Raw genomic sequence first — 21161 nt, 5'->3', positions numbered from 1 at the left:
GGCAGGTGCACCAGCGTCGTTTTCGTTTTCGATTTCTGTTTCAATTTGATTGGCAGCCCCCACTTTACAATGACGCATCATTTTACAATTGGCAACGTTTTGTGATTGGCCTTGGCTAGCTTATAGATTATCCATCCGTTGGCCAAAGATTTACCGCCGATATGGAAACCTAACAACGGATATAAGAAACACGTAATGTCGAGAACTGTACGAGTAATGACACTTGCTGGAAACTTTTACTTGAAGGACATAGAAAACTGCTTTTTCAATGCCTTGCTTATATTATTAGTTTGGTCAACAGCTTCACAGAAAAGCTGCTGGTTTTTTAAACAATCAATATACTGCTTTTTAAGATAAATCCTTCCCCTCTCTGCTGCTTTCTATTCTAATATACAAAAAAGCTGTGTTCCAAGCAGCATTCAAATTATTCTTCTGGTTTTCAGATTAATACACTGTCATTAACTTAAACTGCTTTCTAGATCATTTTCATTCGATCTGCTACCAGACAGCTTTAAAATATTGTAGTTACCTATTTTCCAGAAAACCAGTGCTAGAAAAACTTCAAAAACTGTTCTATTAGTGTTGAGACCTAGTGCTCGACCTAGTACTCGACAATCAAAGAACACAAATTTTCATATAATTATTTTCTTTCGCTCACTTTAGTGTTAGAATTTCAACTAAATGTCATATGCGTTTTTCTTGTTGCTTCTTTTACTTTACGACCGAAAGGTCGATGACCGATGACTCGAACTCATTATGTTAACTAACATGTATGTCGTATATCGATCAATTTATAAATCAATCAACTATTGCTCTACTATTTTACATTGCAGCTAACTTAACCAATTAAAATTATACATAAAAAAAGAAAAAAAAAACACCACAACCAATCAATCAATCAATCAACATAAGCGTAAATAATCGATAAAGTAATATCTAAACTCTCATCTGCAGCGTAAAAGTCAAATTTATTTGATTTCAGACCAAGTTTCAAAATAGTATCAATAAATATATACCTATACATATACTCTTACCATATGTTAAACAGAGAACCAAATAAATTCGATTTACACCCAAAAATTGTATGCTCTTTTATTTGATTTGATTACTTAGTTTTAGTTAATTATATATATATATTATTTCTAATTTATTTTGCCTCCCTCGTCTTTTGTTTAGTCTTAGTGAATTGTAAATTTAGTTGCTAATTCCTTATTATTTCCATAAGCAAATATTTAGTAAAGAAAAAAATACAACCAGAAGCCTAAAGCTCTCATCTCTCAGAACCAACCTCAGAAAAATCTCAAAAAATATAAACAAAAAAAAATCTAAAAAAACAGCCACCTCTCATACTTTAAGCTCGTTCCTCAATTTATTCCTATATCCATTTTATACATACAAATAAATATTATTAAAAATATATAATTCTTTATGTAAACGTTTTTCCTGTATTAGAATGCATTTATCTTCACGACGACGACGCCTTATAAATATCCAACTAATTTGTTTCTTTTATGTTTGTTCTATTTCTTGACCTACTATAGATACGTTGGTGCCAAATTATGACAATGTCGAGCATCAAATGAAATTTTATGATATTAGAGGGCCACTGGTGCTCAGCTGCAATGTGAAGTCCGAATCAACGGACCCGCTTATATGGTAAGTCATAAAAAAAATACTATACATATACCATTACCCCCCCAAAAAATGCCATCCAAGGGATGGCACTGAAAGTGGAGGATGGAGAATGTCTGTGCCCCACATAGTTAGTAGTTATAAGAGCAATCATTTTAATACGGCACAGCTAAGCACTTTTGCTTAATTATGTTGGCCTGACTGACTAACTGACTCTTCTGGGCTGACTGCCTGCCTGACTTGACTGACATAACCTGGTAACAACGTTCCGTTCCATTCCGTTCTCCTCTGTGTGGTTGAGTGGTGGTTGAGGTTCGTTCTGCAGTGGAAGGAGGGCCCTGGGGGTGTGGTGCCTGTAAAGTGCCTTCCTGTCTGTGACTGTGACTGCTGGTTGGGGCTCTGGCTCTGGTGTAATGGTAATGACACTTTTGTTCATTCCAGAACCCCTTGTCTGGGGGCCAGGGCCAGAAACTTTGCGTGCGCCGCCTCGCTGCGGAATTAGTCTTTGAATAATTGGCAAAAAAAAAGCAGCACCAAGTTCCTCCTCAAGGAGGTTCTTTCGCGCTCTATCCGATAACTGTAGAATTCATTTAAATAAATGAGTTTTTTTTTGCAAAAAGCTATCCGCTTGTTGGATAACTATTTAACAAAGATTTAACAGTGAGAACTTAACAAAGAAATGAATAAAATATACCCCTGGGCTTTTGCAATACAAATAGTTCCAGTGGGAACTATTTTTGGTTGAGATTGTAATTACATATCTAAATTTTGATGGTCAAAGGTAGAATTTCGCCCATGGGAACTGTCTGTCCGTCCAATAACGCAATCTTCACACACGAAAAAAAAAAACAATAAAGCAACTCATGTTGGCTTGAATCGTGTGTCGTGATGTACACGACATGTATTTTGTTTCTGGGCATTTTCCGTTTATGCGTCTAGCTGGGATCGGTTGTAGAAGAATTAATCTCGGGAGCAATGGGAGCTATTGGGAGAAATGTCTGTTGAGTGACCACAAATGCTTCCAGTGGGAATAATGTCCAACAGATGAGTACATAAAAGTTTGTGTCGTCCCCCCCACCAGAGCGTACCGTTCAATGTACCCACCCTGTTCAAGGTACCATATCTATTACCCAAAACTAATCCCTGATTCCATTTCCCTGTCTAGGAAAAAGAACCACACCGACGTGATGAACGTGGATGTGCTGAAGGGTCGCTTTAAGTTAATCAATGCCGAGAGGAAGTTCATCATCGATAGAGCGGAAGCGCACGACGATGGCCTCTACAGTTGTGAGTTCAATGGGGAGTCCAGGGATATCAATGTGGTTGGTAAGTAGAGCGATAATCCCACACAAATAAAATCAAACACTAACCGAATAATGGATTTTGTAACCTTCAGCTCGCGTTGTTGTACGAGTGCCTTCAAATACAGCCGTTGTGGAGGGTGAAAAAATGTCAGTTACCTGCACTGTCTTGGGTACTGAACCACAATTGTCATGGACTTTTGGTAAGCATTTGTTTGTTCTACTTCAATGATCTTTACGGAAAGTTTAATTTCCTGTTGTTCTTTTTTTGGTATGGCAGGCAATGTAACGCTAAAAAACAATACAGATCGCTTTGTACTGAAAACGGAGAACAATATTCAGAGCGCCATTCTGACACTGGACAATGTTACTCTGGACGATAGAGGCGAGTACAAATGCATTGGACGCAATGCGGCCAATGATTTTGGAAACAGCACTGCTGCCAGCGACTTTACAACTGTGCGTGTTAAGGGTAAGTCGATATATCGTATTGGAGATGGGAGGAGTATGGTCTGAACAATAATGTTTGCTACCGTCATGATGCGCTGTCAGATTTGGTCATTAAAGATAGCTATCGCTACATATATGTATGTGAAAAAGCAACAAAGTATAGAATAAAAATATTTAAGCCATTTTGGCAACAGATCGATCTCATTTGGCAAGGCCATGTATAACTATGAACTATCCCCAATATGATCTTTATTAATTTTTCGCTCTTCGCTTTTTAGGCAAATTTGCCGCCTTGTGGCCTTTCCTGGGCATCTGCGCTGAGGTGCTTATTCTCTGCTTGATCATTCTCATCTACGAGAAGCGACGCAACAAGAGCGAACTGGAGGAGAGTGATACTGATCCCCAAGAACAGTAAGTTTGCCAAATATCCAATCCGCCAATACAACAGCCACAACAACCAACACCACCACAAAACAAAAAAACAACAACAACAACAACAACAACAAAAAAGCAAACAACATCAACAAGAAACAACTGTCAAATCACAACAAATACAACACCAAATATTATTAAACACAAACAAAAAGAAAATGCAGCAGAAAAGGGAAAACAGAAAAGTTGAAATTTTTTAGATATACTATAAATACTGCAAATTAAAGACGTTGAAGCTGCAGTCAATGCAGAACAGACACAAAACAAAGCACCACGGAATTACGGAGACACAGAAGCAACGTACTTACATACGGACGGAGACAGAGACAAAGACAAAGAGACAGACCAGACCAGACCGACTGACGGACGGATGGCATGGACACGGACACAGCGGCAGCAGCTACAACAATTAGTGAAATTTTCTTAGTTTACAATTTTTTAATAATTACAAAAAAAAAAATAAAATAAAAACAAAATGGGGAAAACACCGATTAAAGTGAATGAAGAATAATGAAAGTTAACAGAAGAAGTTTAGAAATGGAATTATTTATATGAATAATCTTTGCAAATTTTTTGTATTATACGATGGAAAAATGGAAAGAGAAGATAATGTGAACACAAAGCCTAAACTTAAACTGGTAGATCTATTTAATTTCTTTAATGTGTGCTAAGCGATAAGGGATATATGCCTGAGCAGTATATATTTTTTTGATGCGCCCTGATAGACCTTTCTGACAAACGCAAAACGGAAACAGAATACACACATACACACACACACACACGCAAACACTACACTCAAGCAAACACACACACCCCAAGAGATGGACAAACAAAAAATATGTAGTTTTCTAGCTCTAAAATAATATAATTAATCGTATAATTCATCATAAATATCGCCGCCTTATAGTTTTCTTTTTGCCTTCTTCCAATGAAAAAAAATTAATAATAAAAAAAATAGTTTTTATATATGTTTTTCGCTGTGCTTGTTTCTGTTGCCCGAAAAAACACACACATACCTTTTCTTCTTTTTTATATCAAAGTCCAGTCCATAATATAATGATTATTATATCGTGTAAAAGAATACAAACAAAAATGTTATCAACTTTTGTTTTTAAGTACTTATTGTTTAATTGTATACATTAAAATACACCACAAATTTCGAAATTTGGAGAGATACGAAACCAGATTTAATCGTTACTTATGTATATTATAAATGACTATATAAGCTTATTAATTTCTTGGCAGTAAAACACATATACACACACTTGGCTCCACACCTTTTTGCATTGATTTTGAATAATAATTAGAATTATTTGTATATTATACACACACAAAAAAAAAAAAGAAGAGTATTTTGCCTAAGCCCGAGTACACCCAGTATCGCCAGTACCCCTCACACCCCCCGCCCCCCTAGTTTTGCGCACTTTACTCGTATGTTGTCGCCTCTGATTTTTTGTTGATTTCTCGCTGTGTATACATTTTTGAATGACTCTGATTCTATTGTATGAGTATATCTAGTATCTGAACACTTGTGCTATTGTTTACCGACTATTATTATCTTATTCATTATGATTTTGTGCGTTTTGAGATTGATTTCAACTGAAATATAAAAAAAAACAACAAACCAGAAAAAAAACAATTGTAAATTAAAAAAAAAAGATTTAAAAAATAAAACAAAACAAAACAAAAAAAAAAAACAAAAACCAAACAATCTGCATTTTTAATGTGATATTTATCTGTGTATATTTTTAATTTTTTTTCCTTAGATCCTGAGTTTTTTTGTTGCATAGAAGCTTGCTGTGGGGAGTACCCCTAATGATTGGATTTTGTGTTACTTTTTTATATCCTTCGGTGTATATGTATAGTGTATATTATTTTCTAAGAGATGCTGAGTTCTTTGCACTGCTTGCCGTGGAGTACCTCCAACGATTGGATTTTATTTCCCCTTTTTTTTAATGGATATCTATTGGTATTTTTGAATTGCTTTTGGTAACCACTGTGCGTGATTCGTCGTAGTCGATAATCATGGAAAGCTAATCAAACGTCTTCTCCATTCTTTTCTTATTTTTCCCATTAATATCCGTATAAATATAAACCAAAAATTTCCTTTGGGTAGTTGATCAAATTCATTCTCTACTCGTAGTTTAACGAAAATTGAATTAAAAGAAAAGCTAACATAGGAGACAGCCTGCAGCTTGATTCGATCGATTAATTGGTTGACTGTACTCTGCAAATCATCATCACAACTAACCTTAAAGATCCTCGCTCCCCAATAATCAATCAAAATCCAAAAATAAAAACCAAATTGCGATCAAATCACATCTTCAACCCGCCTTGACTAACAAAAATCTGATCCAAAATGTGCCCAGCGTCGTAACTAACATCAAGAACAACAACAACAACAACTCCAACAACAACAACAATCACAACAATAATTTATAATAATATATATGATAATAGCAATAGCAACAATAATAACAAAAACAACTACAAAGCAACTGCAACCAACCAGCAAACCAAGCTAGAAAAAAACAAAACAAAAAGTAGAATAATGTTTGTACTAACTAGTAACAAATTATGTATTATTTTATATTTTGAAGCATAGAATCTTTTATTGATTAATTGATTGCCGCTCTAATTCCCACTTTCTCTTTTCTAATTTTTAATCTTTAATCTTTTTTAAAATCAATTCCCCAAACAACAACAAACCAACCACAAAGAAAACTAATTCAATCGATTTTGCAATTTGTTTCTATTGCAGGAAAAAGAAAAGGAGAAATTATGATTAAATTTCCTAAACAGAACAGCATACAAAATAATACCAAACAAACAAAAAGAAAGAGTTAAAAAATTATTTAAATATTGAGCATAAACCAATAACAGAGAAGAAAAACCATGCATTGCATAAAATTACAATACATAAAACTAGCAAAAATGAGATAACAAATTGATGGTTCAAGAACATGCATACATACATAACATTATGGATAACAGTCGGTCACAAGAGCCTATACCCCCAACCCAACCCATCTTTCATCTGTCTGCTATCCCCTGTCCCCCGTCCTGTACAATTCCCAGAAACTGCAAACAACTTTTGTTTAGTGAAATTGTATTTTATTAAAATATGAAAAAACCAAACAATTAATGTTAAACAAAACTAAAAAGGAAACTAAAATTAATATTAAAAACGGAAGTGATAGCAGTTAAACGAACACTAAATGGAAATATTACTAAAAAAAAAAATAATAATATCGGAACTGTAGAAACTAACCTAAAAGAAGACACAGATCCCCACACTCCACTCCCCTCACTCCACACGACTCCTGTACCCACTATTACTCTCTATCTCCCCTGTCCTGCAAGAGAACAAAGAAAATAATATTGTACATAATCTTAAAAGTTGAATGAAAAATGGCAGAAAAAAGGAAAGAAAAATAAGGGAATTCTTCTGTATCTGTACTGTACGCGAACGCGAACCTACCAACGGCTCTCTCTCTCTCTCTCTCTGTCTCTATCTCTCTCTCTCTCTCTCAGTATCCCAGCAAGGATCTTTTCTATTACTATGATTTCTTAGGTAGCTATATTTTGAGGTTAGGTTTTAGATGGGCCACGTGGCGATCGATGCAGTAACAATAACAGCTAAAAGATGGAATAATGGCGGAGAATGGCAAGAGGAAGATCAGCCGCATCAGCAGCAGCAAAAGTAAAAGGAAGAAAAAGGAACAATGTTAAATGAGAAGACGATGTTAAAAACAACTTTGTTTATTAAACTTAGTTAATCTACATATATAAATAATGAAAAAAAATGATAAGGAGGATAAACTTTTTAAACAATTAAGTAGCGCGTTATGGGTATATTTTTAATGGATTAATACCGGAAGTAGTCGACGGATGAAGAAGCGAGAACATTGTATATTGCATAATTTTAGACGAAGAAAACAAAACAAAAACAAAAAACAAATATAAAATACATAAAGAAAGATGATGAGAAATCTGATGCGTACTGCCAAAACTTGTAAAGTTCAGTACTATTTGCTTAGCCTCATTTTTGGTAAACACTAAAAAACTAGCAAAAAACCAAAATCAAAACTCTGTTAATTCATTTCTGTTGTTGTTTATTTGGGTTGTTTAAATATAATGTAAAGCATTGTGTGTAAAAAAAAAAATGTGTGAAAACAACTATTACCTAAAGCGGTCTTCAATTCACATCTTAAACTCGTAATCATAAATAACATACATACATACATATACACATAATATAAAGATATAAACTCTAATATTTTTTTGTTTATGTTTCTGTATGTCCTTAAATCGTGTACGTTATTATTTTCCTTTGAGATCATTTTTCGCCGCCACCAAAGCTTTAAATATTTACATAGTAAACTGTGTTCTCAGTAAAAACCACAAAATTATAAGAAAAATGGGAAATGAATAAAATGAAAAAATTATGTTAAATGACACAAAGACGTGAGTACGGTACGAGATTTGTATAGTAAACTAAATAAAATAATAATAAACCAAAAGAAAACCCAGGAAAAAGTTCTTGTTATATGTACATATATAGTATATATGATTGCTATATACCAACATATAAAGCACGTGTGTGTGTGGCATGTTCGATTACCTAGATTATACTATATACAAATACGATAAAATAGCAGAAGAAGAAAAGAAAGGAAATGGCGTGGGTCATCTAGTGGGGTCAATAAATAGCCTAGAATGAGGAGACTTTTTGGAAAACCGTCGATAGAAAATTCTCGTGCATAAGTTTTTTATTCATGTACAATTGTTGTACAGTTTTTGTGGCTTATTTGTGTATAACAAAACTATTAGTGACAAAAGAACAACTACTACTTACTACTAACTACCATAATATACATATTGATCTATATTTGTGTATGTATGTACATTAAAAACGGGAGCACTTATGATCCTACTAACCTGCTATCCTATCAATATATGTATATGTCTGTACATGCCCGTATTTTAATTTCAATTGGATTTTCTACTGTATCTTATTTTGACACACACATACCATATAAATCTATATCCCTGAACAGAACAGAACAGAACCTCTTTGAACTGAATAAGTAAACCCAACAAGAACTAGAACAACAACAGCTACGATACCTATTTACTGCTATATTGTATGACGTAATGTGACCCACAACAACAACAAAAACGAACAACCGACATCAACAACTAAGTAATACCTACATACGATACACGTACTACAAAAAGCATAAGAAAACCCAACCAAAATCTAACTTCGAAACACTCGTCAACTATTGCCTATATACATACTACTAAATAACAAAGAGCGAAACTATACATTACTTATATATACACTTATATACAAACAACTACATACGCAATATTGTATGTCCTTTTTTTGTACAGAAAAACAAACGACAACAACATACGAGAACAACTAACCAGAACTAAGCCTGACAAACAAAAAACATAAATCGTGTATTCTTAACAAAACCTCTCTCAGATACTCAAAATCCTCATCATTTCTCTGTGTCTTTTCCTTGAAAATGATTTCCTTTTTTTTAACTTTTTAAAGTTACCTACAAAAGAGAATGAAACCCCCCAAAACTAAATGCAGAATTTCTTGGCACACCCTTTTCGACTCTCACGCTATAAAATAAATTAAGCCTCAGATCAAGTTCTAGTTAAGTTATAATAACAAGAACAAATGCAAGAACCGGAAGACAACCTTATATATTATATATATATGACATATATGCATAAATAATATTAGTAATTGCAAGTAATTTTAATTAGTCGCATAAGCCAAATGTTGGACGGGGAAGAAATTGCAGAAACTGAAACTAAAAATTAAAAACTAAAAGAAAAACTTAGGCAAGGAAAACACACACATTTGTTTTCACTCCGAAGGCAAACAAAAATTAGTTCAATTGAAAATAGACATGCTAAATCCGATGATATCTAGTGAAACAAATTTGTACATTTTAGGTATTTTATTTATGCTTAATTTGTAATTGTATTTTCTTTTACAAAAAAAATATTAATTCTTTTAATATTTTCCATAGAAGATGCCTTGGGGTTAGAGCGGGATGAGGGGATGAGCTTTGATGCTTTCGTCACAACAATTGTCTGACTATGCATAGAGTGCGTTTCGAAGAATAAAAAACTGATAGTATACAACAACAACAAAAAATAAATATATATATAGCGTATGAAAAATCTCAGTTATCCGACACTTGTTAAGGCATTAAAACACTACATATTTGTAGTTATGTCGAAGCTTCAACTCACCTAAAATTTCGAAACGCACTGTATGTCTGGTCAGAGAAAAGTAAAAAAACATTTCTCAACGAATCACACTCGGCAAGTCACACATTTTGTTGGATTTCCAATTATAGGATAAGTTTCAGACAGATGTTAATGGGGAATCCCCAGCCAGCCAGGCAGAGGGTTCTCTTCCACCCAAAAACAAAAACCCGGTTCCAACCTTACCTTTATGTTCCTCAAAGACCCAGACGAATAGTGTAAAAAATGAGAAAACAAAAAAACAGTAGGAAAACAAGAAAAATTGCCTTAGGGTTTCAGTAGAAGTATATATAAAGAAAAAGAATAATAAAAGTATTTAACTTTTATATATCATTTCCCTAATCGGCTGCGAGCAAAACGTGTGACTTTGCCTTAAAGGGGGAGGGAAGGGGGATAGATATGACATCAGCGAAATAATCTAGAAACCAGTTAAAACTACGGGTAACAAACAGTGAAAACATAAACAGCAAAAAAAACAACTGAAAGACAGTAAAAAGTATTCTATAATCCAAAACAAACACACACACACACACACGGGTAGATAGAAATAAATGGAATCTTTTTGGGGAAAACTAATAAAGGAAGTAAATCAATTAAGTGCCATTCTCAACGACTCAATAATGTCCTCAAATCATCCCAAAGAAAATTCCATTTACTTCTGACTGCTTCTTTGTGTAAAAATGTCTTCAACCGAAAAGCAGGACACCAAAAACTTTTTCAAGCTAATCGATGATATATCTATGATTTTTAGCAATTTATATATATAAATTATGGTATATACATATGTATGCATAGATAATGAGAATTACGGGAAACTAAAACTAAACTAAACCGAAGAAAACAAACCAATCACAAACAAGTCAACAGGGCACAGCGCTTCTTAACTATATTATTGATTTCGAAATGCCGAAGAACTTTTTCTAAAAACCGAAACCAAAAAAAAACATACAAACCAAGTGAAAATTGAAAAAACCAACGCTAATCTTAACTATAACTAACTTTTTAAACTAATATTGAAATTGAACCCAACAAAGTGTTCATTAAACTAAAAGAAACCAAACAAAAAAGATGGCATATACGAGTATATATGTATTATGTATGTACTTAAAGTTATACATTTCATAAAAACACAACAATTTTGTATGGCAATGGCAAAAGCAAAAATAAAACCCAAAAAAAAAAGCAGAAGATGGTGAAGAAAAAAAACCCAACAATTTAGTTAAGTAATTTATGATAATGTAAAGAGTTTATTGAATAAATTGAGAAATAAAACCCCGAAAGGGAAAAAAACCAAAAACTTTAAGGAAACTTTCATCAGATTTCTAACGAACTTTACGAATTTCCATGAAAGTAAGAAAAGAACAACTCCTGAGCTATCCACTCTACTGAAACTTCTCTACAGCATAAAAATAAACATGATACATTACTATATAATATATATATAGTACATATAAATACATATGTATATGTAATGGATGATAAGATTGCATAGGCATACACTTGTTTTTAGCACTAAATGAAAAAATTTTGCGTTACTTTTGTTTGACAAATACTAATTAATGAAATTAAATTAAAATACATACAAAAACATACTACTATATACATACATACTATATATACATACATTACATATATATATACATACATATATATATAAATACATAAATAGAGTTTTTTAGATTGAAAAGCGAATGAAAGAAATCCCGAATACTGAAACACGCAAAATCTCGTCTCATCTCATGGATGTGCTACACTAAATTAGTAACTAAAACTAAACTTAAAACTAAAACTAAACTATTGTTAAACCATAACACACACACATACACATTAAAACGCATACATTAACTAAATAATGAACAAAATGAAAGAAGAGTATAAGCTAAATCCAAGTTTGGAGAAGAGGAGCCGAGCCGCAGGCAGTTAGAACTCGAGAAGTACCCGAAAAAATGCAGATAGAAGAGAATGATGATGATGATGAGGCAGCAGAGTTATGGAATCCACACGATCGTTAGTGCAGTATAATAATTAACAACAAATTGTATTATATCTAAGCCCGAAACAAAAACAACAACAAAAACTTTAAAAACAAAAAGTTAAACATAAAAACAACCCGATCAACAAATGTTAATTACAACCAAGCGCTAAAAAAATAAATAGAAGGATTAAAACGAGATGGCGGCTATTTATTAAAGTGATTTATAGGGCAGAGTTGAAAATCGACTTTCAGCTAATATAGATTATAAATGAATAAATGAAAACCAAAAAAAAAAAACACAAAAATATTTTAAAAGCAAGCGCTTAAATTGTACATTTTTACAAGGCAACTGTACATTAAGCGCCCACGGCATTAAGGAAAAACCAAAAACAAAAACGAGTTGAAAAGCACATCAAACAAATAAAAAACAAAGATTTAAAAAATTAAAAAAAACCAAGAGAGCAACCCCAAGTGTGCGGCTGTAGGGAAGAGCCCTTAACCACACACATAGGACGTTGCCCTAGCCAGAACGGAAATGAGTTTATTAAATATATACATTTAAAAATTCATAAACAAAACCAAAAACAAAACAAAACAAAAAAACAAGAAAAACCAAAACCAAAATTCGTTGCATAATATTTAAAACGAAGGTAGTATTAAACTCGATTGCCTAATTCTAATATTAAAACAGAGAAAAAAAAGAAAACTATAAAAACATTAACATTAACAGTAATAATAATAATGAAAACAAGAACAACAACAAAAATGTTATTATACTTATTATACCGATTAAAATGAAAACAAAAAGCAGAAAACAACAAAAAAAATGAAACAAATTAAAATAAAAATTTTATTTAGATTAAATCATTGCTCAGGCTCATTGCATAGGTTCAAAGGTGGGATTCTTTAGGTATTTATGATGGCCACTGGTCCTAGCTCCGAGCGCAAAAATATTCTCTATTTACAGGGCATTTGGTTTATTGGAGAAGACAGCCAGACAGCCAAAGAGAGCTTGGAGACACGATACAAAATCGTGTACCATTGAAATTTATAGGCGTTAATATTGTATTTGGCCAGACATATTTCAGAAAATTTTTAAGGGTATAACTATACCGTCAGCTAATGAAGTCGATCTTACGTATCTTTATGTTGCGCTTTTCTTTCATTCGCTTACTTACGGGCTAACAGCAGCATCTAGCTGCACTCGCGTTCTTTTCCCTCTCTCAATTTATTGCCAACGTCTTAAGCTTCGCTTTGACCTTCGCCATTGGTCGTGAATTAGTATTCAACAGACATCGATTCGAGTCATCAACCCTAGTCTTCAACTGCCCTGAATCGATCTGACCCTTGAACGATTCGTCGCGGACTCAGACTTGAACATCTAAATAACCTCGGATATTTCTCTATCGCTTGTCGGCTCCTGTACTGCGCTTCATGCTATGTAACAAACTTAAACTAACTGGACTTAATATTTAAACATTCCGCAACAGAAAGCATACTATCTTAATAGACATCGTTGGTAGCAGATAGGTACAAGATAATGTGGTTTATGTTGCGCGAACTACGTGAAGCCATTTATCAGGTGAGCAAAAAAAATGTCAGGTTTAAACAAACACACACAAGATGTGAGCAAACTCTTAATTCTTACCACATCTGACAGACGGCTGAATGAATTGTTGCCAGGCCCCAAAGAATGCGCAGAGGCCCAGATTCAAGGTAAAATGTGGAGCCCATTGCGGATGCGATAAGGATAGCACATCATGTACAGTGTGTGCGTAGGGGCATGAGCCGCGATAGCCGGGTATCTGACGTCATAAATAAACGAAGCCTTATCAGTTGGTAATAATTTTTGCTTTATTTAAAAACGTCACTACAAAGTTTGCCTGGTTGCATCATGGTTAAATGGTTAATATTTGATTCAGATAACACGCACTGTACTGTCTGTACTTTAAAATGCGCCTACACAAATAGATCATAGTTGTGTGTGTGTATAATATTGTATGTATGTAGATTGCTATAGCTAAGGTATAGTTCTTTGTCTTTGCGTCTCGAAAAGGTACTAAAGGAATCTGCTGTTTATCTGCCCTTTGCCAAGCCGTGTTTATAGGGTTCTTTATCTTGGTTAATTGGTCCTCCGTCCCATCATCACCAAGTGGGAAGGAGGTTTTATATATATATGTAGTTCATAGCTCAACTACAAAATACTTTTACAAATACATATGTATATATATACATATATATGTATGTATACTCGAAAGATTTAAAGATAAAGGTAAATGTTTGTAAATATTGAACATAGATGGTTAGAAGACGTAGTACATCTATGCGAGGGGGGGAGGGTTAGGTTTAACATTTATAAATTATGCACAAAATAAATATATATATATTCAAACGCTTCGCACTTAAAAAACTAAAACAAAACATCGCAGAGTTGCTCCTAGGTTCCGGTTATCAATGTATCTCTATCTATCTATCTGTGCCTAGGCATACTTTCACTCTTGTCCATTCGATTGTATAGAATTGTCGTTAGTGGTGGCACCGAAAAGGCGCGGCGCCTGCAGTAGATCTGTGTACTGCAGCAGGGCCTCGCGCAGTGAGCGTGACACCTCCGGCGATGTTGTTGTGGTGCAGTCCACCAGATAGGGGTATAAGCCGATCAATTGATCCCAGGCAGGCTTGTTCACTGCGTTCGGGGGGATGAAAAATGGTTAAATAAAGGATCTGATTCTACAGCTTCGACTTTTGTCATACCCTTTGAGGCTGGGGCCTTCTTCATGGACACCACCAGCGTGGCAATGGCTTTGAGCACAAACGATATCTCCGACAGGCGGAATCTACAAGAAAAACAGTTGACATTTTACAATGAAATAAAAATTAAAGTCCGGAGGCTGGCCATCTCTCACCTGGGCAAAGGGCACTTGCCGCTTTGGCGCTCATCATCATTGAACCGTTTGAGCACTTCCTGGAAGCGATGCAGCAAGGCGGTGACCGCCAATCGTCCGGCAAAGTCCTTGCCACCGGCTCCAGCGGCGCCCGCTGGCAACAGATTGGCATTAATCCGATTGTTATTGGTGGCATGATGATCCTCCAACAGCGAGAACTGCAACAAGGTCTCAAAGCAGGTCTTGGCAAATATCTCGCGCAGCTTCCAGTCCGATTCGTAGCAAATATTCGTGTCCGAGGCCGAGTGTATGGAGCCCTTGTTGAGCAGCACCACAATCTGCATGATGAACTGATGCGGCATCTCGTGGGCATGCGGCAGGACCTCATCGCGCAGCAACTCAATCACATGACAATCGATGGTCTCGTCTAGGACAATCTCCTCCAGGCCGCGATCCTCAATGGTGCACACGCTGGCGGGGAACAGAAACTTGTCCAGCGTGTCGGCCAAATCGTCCCAAAGGCTGGCAAAATGCTGCGGCTTGGCCCGGGCCACCTTCAGGCCCGTGTGGAGGACACTGATCAGACTCGAGATGGCCAGCTTCCAAGTGCTGGAGGACAGGCACTTGTACTTCATGGCCAGCGGTGTGCGCACAGCCTTGACAATGTCGTGCAGGATCTGCTCCTGCACCACCGACTCCTCTGTGGCTGTCGTCTGGTACAACTTCACACAAATACTGATGGACTTCTCACCGAAAGGTATGTAGTTCATGCTGACCACCTCCACCGAGGCATTATTGGCATAGTGTCCCGACGTGGACTTGGCATACTTGTGCTCCACATTCTGTTGGAATGTGGGCGGGGCACAGGCAAACTTGCTGAAGATCAACAGCTGGCGAAAAATGGCGGGTATGAGCTGGCTGATATTGGATTCCGGCTTTGTGGCCTCCTACGAGACGAAGAGATTGGAGGTAGTAAAGATCTATCACAGTCGAAAGAAGTCTCACCTTTTGTATCAGCTCCATGCAATCGAGTATGCCATCATGCAGTGGCGTAAGCAACGTATCGGACACAGTGGACATGATGTAGGGCACAGCATCGGTCTGGACGGGAATGCACACCGCATTCGTCAGCACCGTGCAGAACTTGTCAAAGTCCGCGGAGCTGAATCTACATAAAGTTTCGAAATAAAAAAGAATTTCTACAGTGGAGAGGATAATGGGTTTTGCTCACTTGGCTTGAATGTGATGAAAGATGGCGGGAAAGATCTGTATGAGGGCCGTCAGAAAAGCCTGACTGGGAATGTAAAAGTCCTCCTGGCTATCCTGGCTGCCATTGCTACCCCCATTGCTGCTGGGCTGGGGCTGTGCTTTCGTTGTGGACATTTTGGTGCTCTCCATGCCAATGCTGAGCCAAATGTTCCAGGCAATCTGCTCAGATACAAAAACGAAGGCAGCAAAGAGATGCAGAGATAATTAGAACAAACCAAAGAAAGGTAAACTAAAATAGAAACTGAAAATCTTACAAAAAAGAGCTCCATGTGATTGACACGGAAATTGGAGAACTGCTTCTCGATACTTTTCAAATACTTAAGATAGGAACAAAAACAAAACATAAGAAACGAATACAAATTAGCCGCAGCATCCCTGCAATCTACTCACAGTCCAGATCTCTTCATCCTGCTCTAGCGCCGTTTGTGGATCCTTAAGGGATGATCCTCCTCCCCCTGCCACCGTTCGCTCAGTTGTGGTGTTGTGGTACATGATCTCCTGCAAAGATTTGAGTGCGGCCAGCGAGACCTCCCCATTCTTGCTCAACGCTGCATTCTGTATGAACTCCAGGATCAAAGACCAGGCACGCTCAAAGTCCCCTAGCATTTGGAGTAGCTCTCGTTTGGTGTTGAACACCCGACAGACGCCCGACAACGTCAGGACCTGCGTCTCGGCCCATTGCTTCTGAGCGGTGTTCCTCGAATGATGTATGAGAATATTGCCACTGGCATCCACCTTCTCATTGCTGGCCGAGCTGCTCAAGGCCCGGACGTTGTCGAGCAGGGGGAATAGAACTTGCCAGACCAGGGCCTGCCAGGTCGGGGGATTCAACAGGCTGCCGTGGGCCGAGATGGTGGAGAAGAGTGTCTGGCCGGCCGATTTACGGACAGCCGGACGCAGATCTACGCACAGCTCTCCCAGTTTGGCATACAGACACATCCAGAGCTTGTCGAATTGTGGCATCTTCACGGTGCCCGGAAACTCTGGCAATATAGCCACATCCTGCAGTTGTGTGGACATCAGTTTGTCCTGATTTTGATTAAAGAAATCCGAGATGTTCCACTGCAAAAAAGATACAAATTCCAATCAATTATAAAATCCATTTAAATATATTTAAGAGTTTCCAATCAGAGACCATCAGACCAATCGCTGTGAGTGAGATGTTTAGTTCCTGTGTTTGGGATCCAAATTTAGCCGCCGTGCTGATGCAGAGGGGCAGACAACGCCAGGGCATGACCGTGAGGAAGTCGGTGATGACCAGCTGTAGGCATTGGAAGGCGGTGCGTATTAAAGGCTCGCCATGATGTTCATTCACAGCCCCAATTATCTCAATGATGGCTGGCCAGCCAAAAGAGAGAATCTCCCCGGCTGTATTTAGAATCTGAAGAACACAATCCAACTGGCGTTGCCTCACATCCGCATGCAGGACGGTGGACAGCTCAGAGAGTGGACTCAGAAGCATCGTTTGCAGCTCCTATGAAAGATCGACATTAATTAATTAAATAATAATTTGTAGATTTAATTAATTTGTCCAAACCATGTTCTCCTTGAGCGGCGTTTTGTGCTTGAATTGTAGAGCAGACTTCACCAGATAGGTGATGGCCTCCACTCCCCACTCCCGCATGCGTATATGCCGATGCTGGCACACCTCCAGCAAATGATTGGTTAGCGGACGCCACAGCACATTGATTCGGGGCATATTCACGAGGCCCGTTTCCAGTAGCTTGGCCACCGCAAACAGCGATGGCTCTCGATTGGCATAGGCCAGCTCCATGGCCTCATGTGAGAGCTTGCACAAAGCATCGATCAGATGATGCAGTGCCACATCGTCCAGATACTGGCTGGACTCAAACAGTTGGCTCAGCATTTGTGACAGCACTGGTAGATCCGCCATCACGGCTGTTTGTATGCCAACATTCGCCTCAACTGCTGGCTTTGGCATCGCCTGGAGACTGCCGCCCGTTGAGGGTTTCAGGCCCAGTATCCACACTAGATGCTGCAGCGTTTGCAGCACCATATGCCACGATGTGCCCAGTATCCCGCCATTGTTGTGCGCCAGAAAGAGAATGGCACGCATACACTGCAGATTCTTGTTCGTCAACATTACGGGCGCCTGCATGACGCTGTGTGGCAGCGAGGCCGACGGCAGGGGCGTGCCCACAGCCACAATCTGGGGTCGAAAGTCATCGGGCGTACAGCTGTTGAGGAACTGGCTGCTCAGATCCTGGCTACCACTTCGAGTGTGACCTGCGGAAACAGAATAATGAATTAGCTTATGGTATGGACAAAGGGATTTGTCGCACTTACATCTCACATCGCCGTCTGCTTGCGTGGCATTGGCAAATATGGACATGGCATAGTGTGGGGGAAACGAGGCTCGACACATGGCCATAATGAAGGCATCGCGTGGCTGCAACTGCTCCAACATGCCGCACAAAGCCGCATAGTTCTGCATGGCCTTCAGTATGTTCTCGGTGGTGGCCTCGTCCATCGATGTCTCCACCAAAGGTATGAAGGCGCTGAGCAGCCCCGACCAGCTGGAATTTACCAACTGTAGGCACAGCGGCTGGTGCTCCTCCTCGGTAATGACCGCCGTGTTGTGGGTGGGGTGGAGCTCGGGTGTGCGCTGTATTACACCGCCAATCGAACGGGTCATGTCCAGAAGTATGGCATGTCCCACCGATATGCCATAGCTGTCGGGTATATTGGGGGCATCCAGTTTATCCAGCATTTCCAAGCTGCAAGAAGGAGGTTATCCATAAGAAAATAGAATCCACGACGGAAAGTTATCCACTTACTATACTGCCTTGGATACACCAGGGGCATAGGTGGCGACGAGCGGCAGATAGGCTCCCCGAAACGAGAATCCACATTGATTATTCCCAGACAGGGTGGACAGCGAGCTGGTGGGCTGCACTCCAAGCACTCCTCCATTTTGCTGGCCATTCAGCATAACGGAGGCATTTATCAAGGAATATCGCACAAAGCTGCCCATGGCCGCAATCATATCGTGGACAATGTTTGTGGCATGGTTCTTCAAGTCGTACGACTTGCAGAAGAAGGCAATCAGCGAGGAGCGTGTGACCAGCTTGTGTATGACCTCCACAGCCAGGGCCCGCTGCCAGGCTGGTTTGTCTGGATCCAGAAACTTGATTATCAGCGACAGGAAGATCTCGCATTCGGTCACCAATATGGTGTGGTATTTCTGTATCAGAATCGCCACCAGACGCAACAGTCGCATGCTGATGGGAAAATAGGGTTTCTCTGCGGGCACTGGTGCGGTTCCATTAGTGGGGGCCGGCAGCTGGCGATGTTTGACATTCGGGGAGAAGAGTTTTATCACCAAGGCACAGACGCGCTCCTTGAGCAGCAAACGGAAGTCGTTGCTCTGTGGGGAAAATGAGAATAAATTCCTTTACTTAAATAAATATTCTATTAGCACCCACCTCATGAAACACCGCACTAAAGTTTGTGAGGACTGCCTCCAGCAGTTCTAGGCCAAAGGTGCGCGTCATTTCTGTCATGCCGACCAGCCAATAGGGCTGCTCAGCATTCACCAGCTGCACTAGATCCTGGAATAGCAGAAATGCATCAGAGGCAAAGGTTTGCACATCTTGACCGGCTGCAGCGGCGCCGCCTTCCGCCTCCACAGGACTGTTGCTCGAGCTATTCGGCTGCTGCTGCTGCTGCTGTTGCAGACTAGGCACTGAATCCTTCTCCAAGTAGACACGCTCAAACACAAGCGACACCAGCTGACGTATGGTGGCTCCAGCCGTGTTGACAATTGTGGGATTCTTTGTGTAGTGCAGGCGAAAGCACAGCACCAAGGCCTTGGCCAGCGTATCACCATGGACAACAGTGTTGGTCGTCAGCAGGAGGGTCACTGTCTGCAGCACCTTCACCTCCTCAATGTTGTTCTCCATGAGGGTCCACAAAGCGTTGGTTATGTATAGGGCGCCCTTTTGATCGACCACCTGCTGGGTAATCAGACGTTGCATCATGCCCAAGCAGAACTGCAGCAAAAAGAACGATAAGATATGAGTTGAGTTGACATGGCATGAAAGTGTCTGGTTTGTGTGGCTCTTACCTTGATGATTTTTAAATCCTTGGTCTCGCAGCCCTGCACCAGGGGATAGAGTATCTGGTTGACGGTGTAGTAGACAGAGTTTTGCTGGCTGCTGCCAGCAGTGCAGAGCTTCGAAATAGCCTCCTCGCATGCCTGGGGTTGGGATATTTAATGGCCATGTTAAATTGTCACAAAATCAATTTTATTTGTTTTTGCTATCAATTTCATAATTGCGTAGCCCACAGAGGCAGGTGCACTGGAGGGGTGGTCCGTGTGGTCTCAGGTGTGGGGTGACACACTCACTCAAAACACACACCCACACACACACACAGTTACACAGTTATGTGGCAAGTTGCCGCAATTAGAAATGCGACCATGAAATGCGACACACGTCAGCAGAGCAGCAGGACAGGACTTACCTCTTTTATTTGAGGATACTTCTTCTTGGTTTCAAGTGAGAGCGTCTTGAAATCGGCCTGCAGCGCCTCCACAAACTTGTGCACATCTTGGCCCCCACCCCCGCCCACAAACGACATTGTTATTTGTTAGTATTCAGATTCAGCTCTTGCACAAACGACACTCAATGCACTGCATGCATGCCGCATTTATGTACATTAATTGAAATAAACATCGACTATTGAACAAACTTTATTCTTAGAAAACTACAAAAAGAAAGGTAACAAACACAATAAGCCGTGAAAATTCGTTTTGACAGCTGACGTACACAGTGAACAGTGTTAGTAAATGAGGTCAGATGAGCCTGCACTCCACTGTTGCCAAATCAGCTATTTATAGCTATTTTTTATGTTTGATAGACGGAAAGCTGTGTTTTGCCATTTATTTAGCAACCATGA

At 38.8% G+C, this 21161-nt stretch overlaps 2 protein-coding genes and 1 long non-coding RNA gene across 8 annotated transcripts in view; 2 read left to right on the top strand and 1 right to left on the bottom strand.

Annotated features, from left to right (window-relative positions):
* LOC111070374 overlaps positions 1-11474 on the top strand; it is a 38077-nt gene extending 26603 nt beyond the window's left edge. For 3 of the 5 annotated variants that reach the window (XM_022360847.2, XM_022360849.2, XM_022360848.2), the window contains exons 5-10: positions 1542-1656; positions 2798-2958; positions 3029-3136; positions 3214-3405; positions 3662-3794; positions 5959-6197. In XM_022360847.2, the coding sequence (XP_022216539.1) occupies positions 1542-1656; positions 2798-2958; positions 3029-3136; positions 3214-3405; positions 3662-3794; positions 5959-5995 (746 nt within the window). In that variant the 3' untranslated portion in view covers positions 5996-6197. The other 2 variants (XM_041596347.1, XM_041596348.1) reach the window with 2 other exon arrangements.
* A 1410-nt stretch (positions 11475-12884) lies between these two features.
* Positions 12885-13930, top strand: LOC111070373. Its single transcript, XR_002607350.2, has 2 exons — positions 12885-13672; positions 13751-13930. It is a non-coding gene; the product is annotated as an uncharacterized LOC111070373 (long non-coding RNA).
* LOC111070369 (protein MON2 homolog) lies at positions 13924-21042 on the bottom strand. Of its 2 annotated transcripts, XM_022360842.2 has the most exons (14): positions 20727-21042; positions 20329-20460; positions 19688-20254; positions 19040-19629; positions 18549-18979; positions 17779-18488; positions 17377-17715; positions 16632-17303; positions 16496-16558; positions 16204-16400; positions 15978-16140; positions 14994-15919; positions 14842-14924; positions 13924-14773 (listed from the first exon to the last, which is right to left on the bottom strand). In XM_022360842.2, exons 1-14 carry the CDS (start codon positions 20841-20843, stop codon positions 14583-14585), a joined length of 5181 nt encoding a protein of 1726 aa, XP_022216534.2. In that variant the 5' UTR covers positions 20844-21042; the 3' UTR covers positions 13924-14582. The 2 variants fall into 2 exon arrangements, with proteins under 2 accessions (XP_022216534.2, XP_022216535.2); XM_022360843.2 differs by lacking the exon at positions 16496-16558.
* Between the last annotated feature and the right edge of the window lie 119 nt (positions 21043-21161).

This window comes from Drosophila obscura, unplaced genomic scaffold (genome assembly GCF_018151105.1).
Source record: "Drosophila obscura isolate BZ-5 IFL unplaced genomic scaffold, ASM1815110v1 contig_14, whole genome shotgun sequence".
Taxonomy (NCBI): domain Eukaryota; kingdom Metazoa; phylum Arthropoda; class Insecta; order Diptera; family Drosophilidae; genus Drosophila; species Drosophila obscura.
This window is presented reverse-complemented; position numbering and strand designations above follow the sequence as displayed.